Source organism: Labrus mixtus, chromosome 5, assembly GCF_963584025.1.
Source record: "Labrus mixtus chromosome 5, fLabMix1.1, whole genome shotgun sequence".
Lineage (NCBI taxonomy): Eukaryota > Metazoa > Chordata > Actinopteri > Labriformes > Labridae > Labrus > Labrus mixtus.
This window is the reverse complement of record NC_083616.1, coordinates 5,918,782-5,935,677: the sequence shown is the minus strand read 5'-3', so window position 1 is coordinate 5,935,677 and position 16,896 is coordinate 5,918,782. Positions and strand designations below refer to the sequence as shown.

At 41.4% G+C, this 16,896-nt stretch overlaps 2 protein-coding genes across 4 annotated transcripts in view; one reads left to right on the top strand and one right to left on the bottom strand.

Moving 5' to 3' along the window:
* dpp7 (dipeptidyl-peptidase 7) overlaps positions 1–16,896 on the top strand; it is a 196,202-nt gene that overhangs the window by 71,925 nt on the left and 107,381 nt on the right. The gene's annotated exons all lie outside the window — the stretch shown is intronic.
* LOC132973823 (whirlin-like) overlaps positions 1–16,896 on the bottom strand; it is a 92,172-nt gene that overhangs the window by 12,556 nt on the left and 62,720 nt on the right. For all 3 annotated transcript variants that reach the window (XM_061037436.1, XM_061037437.1, XM_061037438.1), the window contains exons 5-9: positions 15,561–15,597; positions 10,568–10,753; positions 8,876–9,067; positions 5,213–5,287; positions 1,807–2,518 (exon numbers count right to left, since the gene is read on the bottom strand). In XM_061037436.1, coding sequence (XP_060893419.1) covers positions 1,807–2,518; positions 5,213–5,287; positions 8,876–9,067; positions 10,568–10,753; positions 15,561–15,597 — 1,202 coding nt within the window. The remainder of the gene's footprint in view (positions 1–1,806; positions 2,519–5,212; positions 5,288–8,875; positions 9,068–10,567; positions 10,754–15,560; positions 15,598–16,896) is intronic.

The following is a 16,896-nucleotide window of genomic DNA, read 5'->3' as shown; positions in this document are numbered from 1 at the left end:
TTAAATAAAAAACACCAGGCACATTTTTCTGAATGGCACGGTGAAGTACAATAACATTCTTAAAAGAACAAACATAATGGTGACTCGGGGCTTCTGCCATATGCTGCGTTTATCTCAAGTCTGTACAAGCTAAAGGTTAAGTACTTACTCTAAGTAATGTTGTAGCTATAATGGTTTTGATTTAAGGATAAACATCAACACGTTTAGGCAGAAAAACAACCACTTCTGTTAATGCAGCGTTTAAAAACAGCAACTAAACCTAAAGACCTCAACAACAAATGTGCAATAAGATGACAATAATGACCGGAGTGTTTATTTGGTGTAGTTTTAATGGTTAATATTTTAGATCTGTTTAAACAGAATTGGTCACACTCATGTCCAGCAGCCATATCTAGAATCTGCGATTTCATTGGGCTGATCTCTTTTGTGATGTGATTAAATACCATCTCTTTTAAAATAATACAATCTGTTATTTTAAATGATTGATAGAATAGAAAAAATACTGAGGCTTCAATAAAACCCTAGATCTTCAGTCATTATTTTGAAAAAAAGAGAGAGAGCCCGGTCAAAGTTGCACAAAAACCCATTTCAGAACATAAATGTATTTGTGCTACTCAGGCAGGGTGCAGGAGTTTACCTGCAGTTTTTGTTCAGTAAAAAACAATACATGTGTTGCCTAGGACTTGTTCTTGTTGTTGCCATGGTATTTAAACAGATATCATTTGGTTTTTGCTTGAGTTATATCAAAGTTTTAAAAATCTGGTATCGTCACAACCCTACACAGAAAAACATTGAAACAAATGACCAGTGAGTTTGTTGCATATAGAGCATGATAAAGGTGATTTTTCCTCGGGTTTTCATGACTTTAATCTGTGATGACACTGATGCTGTGTAAGCACTGGGCAGTGACCTTTTACACACGCTCTGTACAAAGGTCAAGAATGTGGCGGTGACTGCCTGACCAATTCACCGCTGGGGGGCATTAACTTCATCTCTGACCTTTATCAAATCTCTATCACTTTTTAACATGATATTTCACCTAATTGTGTGATGTGTATGTACTCATTATCCTTTGAGAGCAGACAATTATAAACTCATCGCATACCCCTTTGAAGATATAAATGTCATCACCCCCTCATCCCTCGCTGTGAATATTTCCTGCTACGTTTTAAAACCAGCTCAGTCCTCAGGTCACACAGAAAACTGACCAGAGGGCTGAAAGGAAAAACTTGACTTTTTGCATTCACACACGCATCTAAACTGGAACATTTAGGGGAATTTCCAGGAGTTTTTGGCATACGTGTGAAAGCACCAATACTTACTAATTTACTAGCACCTCCAGCCAGTAAAAATGTGGACAACTGCTAAATTAACTAGGATGTTGTTTACTTCCAAACACACAGGTAATGGCTTTAGTCTGTACAGTATCAGTGATAGTAAAAAGTCAAATTTGTCACACCTGCAGCAGGTTAAAGGATGTTTTCTGGAAAGTTTAAATTTGAAATATCTACAGGAAATGTAGAAATAGTTTAAAAAATACATATTTTTGATGAAGGTTGCAAATTTAGAGCAAGGATTCAAAAGGGTGAAAAAAAATAAACTCTCAGAATTTATTTTTGTGATGAACAATTGCAGAAAAATGTATCAGCTGTGAGTCAAGATAAAATCTGAATTTAAAGTATGACTTTGATGTAATATTTATTCTAATAACAGAGGTAAAGCTGCACTGGGCACTATATTTGAAGGCACACAAGATATATATCTGCAAATTGAAGCAAACACAAGTACAAACATAGACTTGAATACCTCTCTGCTGGGGTCTGGAGTCTGCAGACAGTCGATTCATGTCCGTTATGATGATTTTCTGGGTCAGAGCAGGTGAGCAGGGCCGGTCAGGACTACAGGGTGGGGCAACAGATGTGATGAGGGAGGGGCAGGGGGAGGGACAAGGTGAGGGACGGGGGGACGGATGAGGGGACCCCATGGGAGACGCTGCTTTGGAAGAGGACGCAGACTTTGATAAGATTCCAGACTTCTCATAGGAGCTGGATCTGGAGGCCAGCCTGACGGACAACTCTGGTTTAGCAGAGTCCCGGTGGTGCAGGAAGCCCGGGCAGGTGTGGTGTCCTGAGCTGGGCCGGCTGAGGGGAGCAGCGTGGTGGTGGAAGTGATGAGAGAAGTGGGAGTGGTTGAGTTGTTCAGAGTCGGAAAGCTGCAGGGAGCTCTGACAGGTGTGGTGTAGATGATTGGGGAGAGAAGTGTGGTGGCAGGCACCGACACAGGTGTGGTGGGCGGGGGCTGGGGAGGGCTGGTTGATGCTGGGGAGGGATTTGAGCGACTTGTGGAGACACTCCTGGAGGAGCCGGGTGGGGCCGCTGAAGAGCAGGTTGGATCCGGGCTGAACCAGCCGGGCTGAAGGCTTCCCTCTAAGCTCCCTCTCCCTGGATGGGCGGCTCTGAGCCTGGAGGGGGGCTGCTCTGAAGGGGGGAGGAGACTCACCTGAAGCCTGCCTGTCATCCTGTCAAGGAAAAAAAACAGTAAATATTCATAAACCCTGAATGGTTTAGCTCCTTTTTTAAACTAATAATTGAGCTTTAAAGGTCACATATTATCCTGCTTTTTAAAATATTAAATAAGTCTCAGAGCTCCCCAAAACATGTCTGTGAAGTTTCTTGTTATAATTCCCCTCTGATCCTGTATTTGATCATGTCTATAAACCATGCCCTGCTCAGAACAGGCTGTTTCTGTGTCTGTAGCTTCAAATGTAAATGAACTGTGTCTGACCACGCCCCTCTTGAAGGGGGTGTGACTCTGGCTTTCTCGCTCCATGACCTATTGTTTACGGTGAGAAGGCAGACTCAGAGGGCAGAACAAACACCTAGCTGTGGGAGTGTCACCCACCTGGGGGAGAGGTTACTGCCCTTTGTGATGTCACAAAGAGAAAATCTCCAAACAGCCTGTTTGAGCACACATTTCCTGAAAAGTGGAGCAGGCAAAAGTCGGAAAGGATGGACTTTTCTCATAATTTGGGGGGTTTGAAGACAGGCTAGGGTGGTGTCACCCTAGTGTTAGTGTTGTGGAGTTAGTATAGTGTTAGAAAACATGGTGAAGTGTATTTTGCATAATTTGTGACCTTTAATTCATGTCATTATGAGGAAGCAAAGTGTCCTCACTGAATTTAAGTATTTAATGGCAACTGGACAAACTGTTTTTTATAAATGCCATCTTTGCACAGGAGTCTCTGTACCTTTTCCTGAAAGCAAAAAGTGTAAGTGGTGATTTAGCCTAGCTTAGCATTAAGGCTGGAAGTAAAGGAAAACAGCTAGCTAGAATCTGTTAAATAATCAACCTGCCCAGAAATCTGAGGTAGAATTCATACATATTCACAGAACCACAACATTTTAATCTGAAACAGGATCAGGAGCTTTTCTCAAAGTGTCAGTCTCAGTTTTATGGGCACTAAAAGGCAGGAGCTTGGCCTTAAATAATAAAAGTTAATGTTACTTTGGCACCTTTCCTCTGCGCACAGATGAGCCCTCATGCTGACGGAGCTGTTTTGTCTACATAAAGATGATGAACTAGGAGGGAAGAGGAAACTTTCAGGGTTTATTTTGATGCCACACTTTTAGAACAAAGCCTTCTCTCTGAATGGAGCAAGCAAGGGCACCTCGGAAAAAAAAGAAAATAAGAAAAAACAAGAAACAAAATTGCATTCTTGTACGTAACTGTTCCAAACATCTCCACTGATGTGGATGAAGTGTCGAGTCACTGACAGTCCCGGACTGATTTAATCCCTGCTTATATTAATAAAAGTGATGTCAAAGTAATATCAACAAATCATCATACAGAGGCATTGTTGTTTTCCTGATTGCTGGAAGTTTGTGAGGGATATACATAAAAAAATACTGTGGGATACAGTGAGAGAGTGACAGAGAAATTGTGCCTGGGTCTCAATGGCTCTAAATAGCACCACTGTAACTGGACACTGTAACACTAATTTTGGCAATTAGGGTCGTTCTTTGGGAATTAGATACAACAAGGCTTATTTGCACAGGAAGGGGGGGGGGGGGGGTTGGGCAATTTGTGCCCAATATTTTAATACTCCCAAATTTGAATCATGCAAATGGATTTTTTTTGATTGCACACTTAGCTTTTCTGTCATTTGTTAAGGAGCCAAAGATCCAGCAGCATCCTTTTTTTTCATGGATCAGGCCCTGCGTCTTTTCCAATTTCTTTTGTTTGTGCATGTATTTAGAAAACCACATTCTGTACAGGTTGTTAAGATAGATATGTGAGAGGAGGCTTTTTTTTACTTTACACAGAACAAGACCCTCCTGCCTTCATGTCCTGAATACTGATTAAACCCTTTATATGAGGTAAGTTGTAGAAATGGGCAGTTCTTGAGAACGCTGTAAGCGGACAAACTGCATACCACTCACTTTCAGGGGCAGAGAAATTGTCCACCTCAGAGAGGGAAAGTTCCCCCTCAGCAACCCTGCAGGCAGCAATACTGGGAGCCAATCAATCTGCACATCCTCTGAACAGCCGGGTCACAAACAGGAACTGCATTAGTGTCATTAGTGAATGACATTCATCAAGTCATGTCTAAGGTCCCTTGAATTGTTCCTGTATGTTTGAGCAATGTGGTCATTGGGATTTAGACGGCCCTCTCTGCTGGAATGTCACTCCTAAATCACAAACCAATTCACCGACTACACATTTATTCCTTGAAGGGAGAAACAAAAGCAAGGGCTTGCATCTGATCTTGACTTTTACAACCCTTTCATCTTTGTGCCATCTAACCATGTATTAAAATCTGCATTCTTACAGTAAGAATATGCAGATTTAAAGAGGAAAATAAATGTATGCTCTCTTTGGACACACCTCCTTCGCCTCCCAGCTCCTGCCTCCAAATGTCCCTCCCTTCCTGTCTCACTACCTGGTGTCTGTAAGATGGAGAGCAGCAGAGAAGTGCTGATAATCATCTGAAGACAAGACTTTGCTGTTTGTCAATGCTCCTACACGTTCTTGTTGTGTGATGTGATGAACATCATAGCTTTACTTTAAGTCACTTAAGCTCAAATTTGTTATGTTAAGCTAATTGGTCTGCTCAGAATATGGAAGCACTGTGATTTGATGCATAAACCAGTCCATTGAAAAAACGGAGACCTTAAAAACAACACAGTTCATCCAAACAAAGACTGACACCTACCAGTACAATGTTTTGTAAGGCATTACTGTTCTCCTCCTCGCCTTTCTCCGTCCAGCCACCAGCAGAGCCGTCATTCTGAAAGAGACAGTGTGAGGCCTTTTCATTACCGCGGGGCTCAATCTGTAATAAAAACTTGAGCATGGCTTACTTCAGCCTACTTAATGCAGATAACAGATGGATGGGATTTTGTAGCACAGGACAACATAATGAGTGCAGGAAAGTTTGAACAGTTCGAACAAAGTGTTTGAGAGACAGCGTTTTATGCAACAGCTGAACCATTGGAGGATCCAGACTCTCTTGTTTCATCTCTGCAGCGGTTTCAAAGCGGGCTTCAGGGAGCCCCAGGAGACCTTAAAGGAGTCCAGATCTTCTTACAGCAAGAAGAGGAACTCCCAACACGGGTAAAGGGAGGGGACCCAATAATCTTGTGATCAAGCAGCTAACAACATTTAATATGTAGAGAAACCTGTGGTATTGTTCTTAAATCTTTTGGTTTGAATTAACCTCTGAAATGTTGTGACTGTCTACACTGCTGTGTCTGCCAGTCCGTTGGGAGTCTTGAGCAGTGATTTCCTTTGAGGACTTTTCTAAAACCGTGGTGTTTCCACTGGAGGCCGAGCATTCTCCTTGGCTCACACTCCTCTTGTTACTTTTCGGATGTGCTAGTAAAACTGTAACCTTTCAGTTTTCCATGAATCCAGTTTTTGCCTTAACCGCAAAATCACAGCTGGTGGAGAGTGTAGCCTGATTGTAACTCCACACAGAGATGATTGTTTGTAGATTTGTTTGTTTGTGATCATCCATTTATGAAGATACTCTCACATTTTCGATCCTTGAAACTTTACTGCTAGTACGGCTGCAACCAAAAAGACTTCCTGCAGATTTTCAAAATACATTTCCCCAAATCATTGTCCCTCGGACTATCAGAACGTTACAATAGAACAGATATATGAAAGTGAAATGTCCTAAAATACAGTGAGATTTGGATTGGCCTTAACTGTTAAAAAGACAAAACTACTCATCTTATCATATCATTATGGTAGGGAAGACAGTTTTAATCACATCACGTCCCATCACAAACTTACTCAATGTCAAAAAAAGTTTAATGATCACGATGTTTTGACCAGATGGACATCGTCAGGTGATAGTGTTATGGCGACACCATCCCTGATAGGTTGTATTTTTATGTCTGTTACGCTAAAGAGGGGACTGGCCTTCCTTATCCAACAGCCAATGGCTGATGAGAACAGGAGGCTGCCATCTTTATAAGCTGAGGCAGGCAGGTATGTGGAAGAACAGAAGGGCTGTGAGCTGCCTCGTGAGGAATTGTTTACAGAAGACATGTGTAGTGATGTGTTGGTCACAAACGACTAGCAGGCAAGAAAGATTTTCTACTGCTGCACACTACAGAGAAATATTCTTCTCAGTTGCCACATACGTCTTTTAACCAGTTTTATTTTCAAACAAAAGATAGTTGTTGTCTTGAGGTTTTACCCTCTAATAAATTAGTATGCAAACAATGGCCTGGCTCGATATGCCCATCTACAAACACTCCAACCCCCCCTCCTTTTGGCACACTCCTACATTTTAAACTATGTTAATTACAGCTATTGGCTGCTCTAAATGACTGTCTTGCAGCCAACCTGCATGGAAAAAATCCATCTAATGAGACAACGACGTGTCACAACATGGTTTTCCTACAATAAATCTCGCTGTTTCTCGCTGAGTAACTAACTGCCTGTAAATTAAACACAATTAGCTTTTTTATTGAGGGGTTGTAATTTCACCACCACGGTAATGAGTGTGTCAGCGCGGGCAATTACACAGACACATGGTGAGCTGCTGCAAACAGCGAGATTTTAATGACAACGCCCAAACAGCCGACCACGCTGAGACAGATGCACCAAAAAGAGCTGAAGTCAGGCAGACGGCCAGAGTCTGACAAACCTATCCCTCCTGAAGAGAATACTGAGTGATCCTTATGGTTTATATTTCTTTACAGACTTTTTATCCTTTACAATCACAGATCTTTTTATTATTTGGCTTAGACTGATCATTTTATTGTTTTTTTTCAGTCTGTTTGATTATGGATCTCTGAAAGTATTAATTTCAGTTACTGCTTCATATTATTGGCTGACATTTATTTGTTGATGTTGTTTGTACAAGCTGCTGCAAACCAATCGCCCCTAGAGGGATTTGTAACTGTTTGAATTGACTTGTTGAAAGAATCACGCAGAGGGACATAATCTTTGCTTTGACTTCAGTCACAGAGTTTTGTAGGGTAAAGTTGCTCTGGAGGCTGGAGGAAGTGGATCATAGGCAGCCTGTGACCTGGCAGAATGAGGCCTCAGTGGATGGATGTGGGCCTCAGTGAAACATCGATACTACAGAAACTCTGACCTGCCACAAAGACGAGCCGCTCTGCGTCAAAGACGGATGCAAGTGTCTGAGAATGAGGGAGGGACTCACACACACACACACACACACACTCGAAGTGATGTATTTGGATCCTGGTTAATAAGAGAGTCCGAACTGAAGAGCTCTGACGAGAGTCTTTCTGTCCTGTTAAGTGGACTTTATTAACAGATTATGTAAATTGTGTTGTACAGCAGCTTTGTCAATGGCCCTGTGCTAAGCTGTTTGGACTGAAGTAGTCAACATTTTAGATGCCGTAATGCGTTTCAAACCAGATGTTTTAAAGTGAAACAATATCGATAATTATAATGATAAATAGTTTTAAGTAGCTTAAAGCTCTAAAAAGAGACACATCAAACCTTCAGTCATATTTTTAACCAAAAGCTGCCGCAAGCAAAGAGAGAGTGTGCAGGAGTTTGCCCGCAACTTTTAATAGTTAAAAACAATAAATTATTAAATATTCTGTGAGTGGACCAAGCGGCAACCTCCGGTCTTGAAAAATGAAGCCAATGCACAAGAGCAAAATCCTGCAGTTCCTCGAGTGTCCACTTGAGGCTGGCTCCAGTAACACCGGAAGTATTTGATGACTCTCTCATAAACTTCTAAACGATTGGATGTCTTTTAGTAGCCAGTTGAGTCTACCCCTGCTGGCCGTTTTAATAAGTGCAGGTTTAGGCACATGTACAGTGGCTTCACTTATTTAAACCCACAAACAATGTCCATTTTTTTTGTATACAGTCTATGCCTCAAAGTAACAAGTCAGCTCCCAAAGGGTCTCAGATAAAATGTGTGGAACAAAAATTCTTCAGGTGATTTGGACTAAATGTGAAATTTGATTTCAAACAGTACAAGGCCTTGACTGATGATTTTTTTTTTTTTACAAAAACAAAGAAGAACAATCAACAGGTGAAGTCTATTTTTGTGAAATGTCAAATTACAGCTTGAAATGTTAGCTTGTAGCTAATCATTTTAAATCACTACATGTTGTCAAATAATTTGTTAAGCATTCCTGTAAAAAGATTCAGCTACATGGAGGTCATTAGAGCAAAATAACCTTGAGAAGTTTAAAACCCTACCTTGAGTTTTGTCCCTGTCAGCCCTGTTATCTTAGCTCTATTATGACTTCATTATTTGATACACATCTTTGAATGAGGTCACATTAAAGTGGAACCAGTTCAGAACGATTACCCCACACACTCCACTACACTGAGTGAGACATTTCTTAGTAAGAGTAGATAAGGGATCTACCGTAGCAGGGACGGTGTGTCCTGCATCGTGGGCCACAGGGGCTGTGTGGGTGCAGTGAGCCTGCGGGTGCATGACTCCGATCCCTCCGTGCCAGGCCTGGTGAGTCTCCCTCTCACGGTGCAGCACCAGCCGGTCGTACAGCTCCAGATCCTGGGGGGCCACCATACTCCTCACCTCGGACAACATGGACAGCTGCAGAGCGGGAGGAGAGAAAACATGACTCAGGTGGGTTGGACTTATTTCTGAGGACAGAATCTTTCAAAATATGTAAAGTCGTTAACGTTGAGACATAATAAATCTGCACACTTGAATAACACTGGAACATGATTAGACTCTTAAAACAAGTTAAAAAACATTATGTCATCCTGCCATTATTACTTTTTCTGCCTGGCTTTTTGCCTTTATTGAGGGGGGTGACAGGCAGCAAAGGGCCAAGGTCGGATTCGAACCCACTGCCGCTGCAATGAGGACTACAGCCTATGTACGTGGTGCACACGACATAACTGCTATCTAGCCGGTGCCCCTTCACGTGTTTTTAATGTTTAATACCTTCTTTATTGTTGATGTATATGGAAATGTTTCTTTGCACTTCTTATTTTAATGAGAAAATAATTAAATAACCCGTCACACACTGAAAACACTTTACTGTGACTTTATTGTGAGCAATCAACACGTTTCACCTGTAGCTCCCTCAAGTTCGCCCAACACTTTTTATTGTATATTTTATCTATATTTGATGCCCTGTTGTTTAACTCTTATTTTTGTAATGCAATTTAAACAATCTGGCATTAGATTTTGCTTTGGGATTTTGGTTCCATCCAGCAATTTTTTGTGTGTTTAAAAAAGTTAAGATAGATTCATACAAGTTATGTGGCTGCATATTTTTCATTTGCAAGAGTGAAGTGTGAACCAAATTACTGATCTACACAGAGATACAGTTTTTCTATTTTATGGCCAAAAATATTAGAATTAATTCATCCTTAGATTTACTCAACACAGCTTAGTTCTCAATACAATTTCTCACTTAAGTTTTGTGCATCCTGACAAATATCTAAATAAAAGTAAATTGAATTGAGCTTGTGTAGCACTTTTCAACTCTTCTGCCTGACTACTGAAAACTATTTTAGACTAATTTCACATTCACACACTGATGGAAGACGCTGCTATGTAATGTGTCCATCAGTATTAATTAATCCCATTCATACACATTTTCACACTGCAATTGTAGCAGCTGGAGTGAGGTTCTGTGCCTTGCTTAACAACATTTAAACATGTGACTGCTGGAGCAGGGGTTCAAACCCTCAACCTTCTGGTTGAGAGACTTAACCACTAAGCCAATGTCACCCCAAATACCACATTAAACGATGTTACACCTGAAGATACTTGATTTTATAAAAGTTCAATTCCACACATTGTACCACAACTGCAATAAAGGTCACACAGAGCTGAACTAATACATTTCACTACAGTTAATCAGGTCATTCCATCCTTAAAAATACACCAAAAAACTGATGAATTTATGAATCTGAATGAGCCTTACAGGGTTAAAGACAACGCTGTATATAGAGATCAGGTGGATGAAGCATTGAAAGATGTCTGATATCGATCAAGGCTTTCAGCAGCCAGGTCGCCCTAATATGGAATGCCAGAACTTATTGAAAATCAAAATGTACTGACCCCCCCTGCAGCTACCTTTGCGTGTGTGTTGAAGAGCTCAAACAGAGCCATGGTCAGCGGCTCCACTCCGATGTGTCCCTCCTGGTACTCCTGCAGGTAGTACACCATGGTCTGCCTCTCAGGCTCTGTCAGCAGCATGTAAGCCTGCTGCTCCAGGGACACCTGAGCGCCTGGGGGGCCCACACCTCTGTACCCAGCTGGCTGTAGGGCAGAGAGGTGGATGAGGAGAAAAACATACAGCTTAAGAAGCGTTATCTTCTTTTAGAAGAAGAAGAGCATGCAGATTGGAAGTCTTCTGATGTGTGCAGACCTTCACCCCCCCAACCCCCCAACCCCCCGCCACATCATGTACACACATAACAGCAGCTGAGCTTATCTCACTCTGGAAAAAGCCAGCACTTCAAAGCTGTGGGGCGATTCTCCGTCAGAACTTATTTGCCTTTAAGGCTCCATCATTGTTATCTTCCCGAGCAGCTCTCCTTCTGGAAACAGCTCCTCACTGTTTGGAGACTGACTGAGTTGCAGCGAGGTCCTGTGGATTTATTCCCACTGCTAAAACCTTTGTATTAAATAAGGAGAGTAAATGGGACCCTACAAGCTGCTGGGAAGTAGTTTCCCCTCCCACATAGATTTATCCATGTAGGAGCAAAACAAATAAATTGTTCATAACATGGTGGGAATGGAAATTGAGGAGCCTCTGCGTGAACGCACCTCAGATGATAAAGCACAAGTCAAACACGACACAATAAATGAGACTGCAAAAACCTTTAATGGAAAGATTTTCTCTGTTTCATAATACAGAACTGAAGGCTGGGAAGAGAAAAATGAAGACAATACAGGGATGAGGTGGAGTTCATGCTGTAATTTGTTGAATTGGTAAATCAATAGTTAAATATTGAATCTGACCTTGAGCCTCCTCCCGTCATGTTAAAGGATTGACATAATAAAGAGGGACCTTTAAAGCTCAAGGTCAGGGGGAATAAACACTTAAATCTCTCCAACAGAAATCCACTCAGAGCTCTGATTGTTTTGGCTGTGAGAGGCCTGTAACTGCAAAAAAAAAACATTCTGAGCTTGTCAGTGACAAAACAAATCATTTAGTGGACTTTGACTGGGCAAAATCTGGTGTATAAGACACATTTCTAATACCAATTCTTTCAAATTCAAACTGTGCTGCCTCATATACCAGTGCGACCAATACACCAGTATAAAATGCTGGGGCATACTTCTCGATGAAGTGCAGCAGCCACCGTCATTGACTGCACTTTAACGGATGCCATTGAAAATTCCAGCAGTTCCTTGTTGTAAGCAGCCACTTCACTGTGCAAAGTGTGATGGGTTATAAGCCACATGGATCACTTTTTTAACCACTTTCTTCCCCCATCAGGTGATAATAACACATTTAAAGAAAATGGTGTCGTACTATAAGGTAAATAAACCTTGAGGTGTGCTGCTTTGATTAAAAATACTGCTACATTAAAGAGCAGCTCTAGCTGAGTTGGTTGTGGGCTGTGGGTCTGTACCTCACAACGTTCAATGTTAGCGTAGGCTGAGAGCTCAACTACTGTTCCAGTAGCTAGCATGTTTGCAAACTCAACATGGTGAAAACAGGTGGTGCAAGAAAGAGCGACACAGAAATTGCACTCTATGGACTTAACTGAACGCAATGCGAGACCCCCAAAAACAGACTGGATGCTTTGTACCAGGGCACCATTACAAATTTTACTGTACTACAAAAGTTCACGTTGCAGTCAATACAGCCTGTTTGTTTGCTGCTAGCCGAGGCAACGAACTGAAGCCATTACAACGTTTTATTCCTAGTAACAATTTAGAACCTAGAATATTAAAAAATAGGAGTCAAGCTCAAATATATTGGAAATGCCCTTCAAGAATCACAGAGGTGTACGCTGTGCAGTACATCGTTAAGACAAATCTCCTATCAAGCTAGTTCTGTATGCGCCCCTTGAGAGCCTTTAATGGGCTCCTGAGGGCTTTATGCAAATGTGCAGTTGACAGGTTTCATACATATACAATCAACAACAGGTAGGTTGGTCAATAAGTGCCAATAAAACAGCTTACTGCCCTGAGGACATTTTCACAATCATCCCGGCCATGGTTGTTCACCTTGTTTTGTGTTTTCATGACGGCATTTTATTTTTTATAGTGCAGTGTAAACAAAGGGTACACACATTTTTATGAGGGTAGTGTTGTTTTTTGTTTGAGAGAATCGGAAAGAAAGAGAGAGACATTTGAGTGGCCCTATAAATGTTGTCCTGTCAGCAATTATGTATTAACCAATGACATCGCTGAAGCCGGAGTCTTGATTCAAACCTAGCATACTTCCTGCACTAACGAGCTGCTGCATGTTAACCCCTGTTTGAGTCACTGGATACCACACATCCTGTCCCCCATTCAGCTTTCAGAGCAGACTCCTTACAGTCTTCTTTATTCATTAATGGTTACCCAGCGGCTGCTCAAACGCTTGTTGGACATGCATTTATTCTACATGGCCACCCATCCGATCTTAAATTATAGAACTCATTAGGCCTGAGCTGCCTGGGGCACAGAAGCATTTCTGAGGAGTAGCTGCCTCATCATAGCAGAGAGCCTTTGATGCACACTTTTGTCTTTGTGCACATATTAGCATGTAGCTCAGCTGTTTACAGTGTCAGTGGGGATCATTTAACAAAAGGGACAACAGGAGGGAGGAGGGGACAGGAGTAACGGGATATAATAGAGAGTGTAAATATTTCCATAACAGTAACATCAGAGTGTTTAAAATTCAGAGCCACGCGTCAGTGTTGCAAGATCATGTCTATCCACTTTTATCTCTGATATATGATTATATTGCAGCTCTGCACTTATCTCACAAGCACCTCATCTATATTGTTTTCTCAGTGGAATACGTAATGCACAGATCAACAGCCAATGAGATGAACGAAGCCAAACATGCAGTTCCGCTCGGGTCCACTTGAGGCTGTCTCCAAAAATGAGTTAATCCCAATAGAGCGCCATGTTAACATATCCAACTTCACAACATAAATAACAACGTTTACAGCCTGGCACACACAAAAAAAAGTTTTGGTGTATCTAAACAGTGCCGGCACGCGCATTGGCGAACTGTGGCCCTGTGGTAAGGGCTGCAAACGTGGACCAGCAATTCATGAGGAAAATAGCAGAGTTACCAGTTCTTCATGCATATTACTGTAGGATTTCTTTAAGCAAAAGAATTGCTGAGAAATATGTCAATCAATCTGTACTTGCAACTGTTCCTATCCTGCCTCCCGTTCCCAGCTCTCAATGGCAGCCTGCTCTGCTGACACCAATTTAGTTTGTCTCAGAGAGATAACAAATGTGATGTGAAGGTACATTAATAATGCATACATGTTATTTTTTCTATGCATTCATTGTATATGAAGCTGCAAAATGCCTGCATGTTGACTCCTGCATATTAAAACAATGCTGAAAAAATAAGCACACTTGCGTTGCAGGAGGCTATTTGTGTTGTGTTTTTGTCACTGATGTGTTTTTTGTGTGTTATGTTGTGACAGAGTGGCAGCATAATTGCTTTTTTGCCTATAGTGACACTTGTTTGACCCGGTTCTGTCTCTTTAGCTCATCTACTCATATCAACTGTTCCTAGGATGGATTTTTATTAAGCACATCTATTCATATATATTTTAAGCTTAAATCTCTGTAAAATAAGAGGCGTGGCCTCTTTGAGTGACAGGTGGGAGCTGTCAAACGTCTGTTTGATGTCACCTCAGTTTATTCAGTCTCTGAACTTAACCTGTTTGTGTTGTTGGTGTCTTTACATTTCTGTACAACAGTACTTTGAATAAAAAGTCAGATTAAATGACTAAATGATTAAATGTTGAAATGCTGTCTGCTTTAGTTTTTTTTTTTTTTCATCACAAGCCACCAAAAAGGAATTTATCTACATCAGAGTTTTAATGATGCTGAGCCAAATATATATCAAGTGAGTGGAGAAATGTGGATGGGAACAGTTTGGTTTCAATAAACCGGTTTGTTTTCTCTAAACTGAATATTAAATAATTTTAAAAGAACTCGGTTTGCCATCCCTAAAGCCCACATGCAAATATTATCCCACTGGAAAATTTGGAGTGCTCAAACAGATTTATGTCTGGCTCCATAACAAACAATACAAAAGCATTGTAGTGGATAAACCCAACAACAAACAGACCAGAGCAGAATGAGCAGAAATGTAAATAGCTGCACATGACCGGACTAACAAAAGCATATTTACAAAAAAAACGTAGCATCAGCCTGACACACAGGGAAATTATATTAAACCATACATTGATCTTTAGAGCAGAGGTTCTGCAATTCAGTGATCAGTGTGCTTAAAGCAATGTCTGTTTGCAAAGTTAGGTCATTAGAATTAGTTCTATCTGAACCACTTCTCTCTTTCATCGCTGCAACACCTGTTGGTTTGCCGCTTGCCTGGCAAACCGAGGGCCGTCCAAAACGGCCATATGGTGGTGCCCTAAAACCACCTACCTTCTCTGGTCCATACAAAAACAGACCATTCAGGACCAGAATCTAAAGTTAGAAGGAGGACATACTGGCTGCTGCGTTGTTGTCAAAGAAGCCAGCACTTGTTGCCGGCATGTTTCCTTAATGTCTGATGATAAAGTAAGGTCACTTTATCATTTAAATAAGTAGATATGTTACATATCGCTCCTTTAAATGACAATTATGTCATGGCTTGCATATTTACTCATTACACAAAGTGAAGATGATTTTGAAATAACCACTTGTGTAAAACCCTTCCCCTGAGCTGGGGGGACAAAGAAAAGTGTGTGTGAGAGAGAGAGGGTACAGATTAGAATGACATTTTTTTCAACACAACTTTTTGACTCCCAGTTTTAACACCAAACATGACCTGCTGGTGTTGAGATTCAGTGTTTTTGGTGAGCAGAGTGAGAGTCTGCTTTGAATGTTCATATGTTTGCAGAGTGCAGAAATGCATGACTGTTAGTCTTACCTTTCCTAAAACAGGTGTAGCTCTGGCTGACGAGGGTCTGCAAAAAAGAAAAGGATGTCTGTCATTCTAAAGCGACAGTGAAGAGTTAAGCAACACCATGAATACATGTTCGCTTCACCGGTGCATGTAGAAAATTAAAAACACAAACACATTAAAACCCGGCCCACCCTGAAGCCGGATGGAGGAAACACAAGTTTAATGAGGTGGAGATGACAGACACCTTGAATGATTTCCAAACAGGCAGCAGGTGGAGAAATGTATACCTCCCCAAATTCTCAATCAGGGCCAGCTCCATTAAAGCTGGGAGACAGATGGAGGAGAAACAAATGGACAAACACAATGCTTCATGTCTGGGACCTCCCATATATACCCACCCTCAGTAATGGAGCTTCCATCAGATGAGATTTCTGTTCACAGTACAACCATATGGCAACATCTATGATCTAACTGATTCAGTTTTAAATAAACTGAATAAATGAACTGACCCGCAGTGATTTTCTTCTTGCTTTAAACATTAAATCAGCTGCTTTAGTTGTTGTTGTTGTTTTTCTGCTATGGATTTAACTGACAAACCACAATAATCATGTTGATGACACTGGGTCCTCTAACATTTAAGAGTCAAAACAACATGCGTTTTGTCAGTCAAATTTCTACACCTCTGTTTTTCTAAGCTGTCATTGTCCACAGAGCAGCAGGAGAAACAACGCTGCAAAACTCAACTTTAAGCGAGTAAACTTAGAAAACATGGGTCTCAGAATGACCTTGAAGTCCTCACAAGAGAGCCACACTTTTCATAGAAGTCGCCTCCTCTCAAAAACAAACATGGACTGTAAATAAACATGGATGAAGCCTGAGTGACTTCACTGCCTTCCCTTTATAGTCAGGCTCTTACTAATACTTCTGTCTCCCTCGTTCTCAGAGGAATCGGTTAGTCAAACAGAGCACCTGGGCCTGGGCTCTCAGGGCCTGAAAGCCCAACCCCAGTGTGGCTTTTGGCTCTCTCTCTCTCATGCCACATGGACTCATCCCACATTTGCACATTTCGGTCTTTGTTATATTTTGCTTCACAACATCCCACACTTCATCATGCGACACGTCCACATTCACACTACTGACTTTACTGACGACACACTCCATGTTTCCAATTGTACTTTCAATAAATGATTATTATTTGCAGTCAACTATCGTGTCTTTCCCATATTTGTCATGGCCCTTGAGCCAGGTTATGACATGACCCATATGTTACAGAAAGGGGGGGGGGGGGTCAACATGCTGGCAGTGCTGTCTCAACCTAACTTTAAGTCTAACTAACATCAGGGCAAGAGCTGGAGCTGAG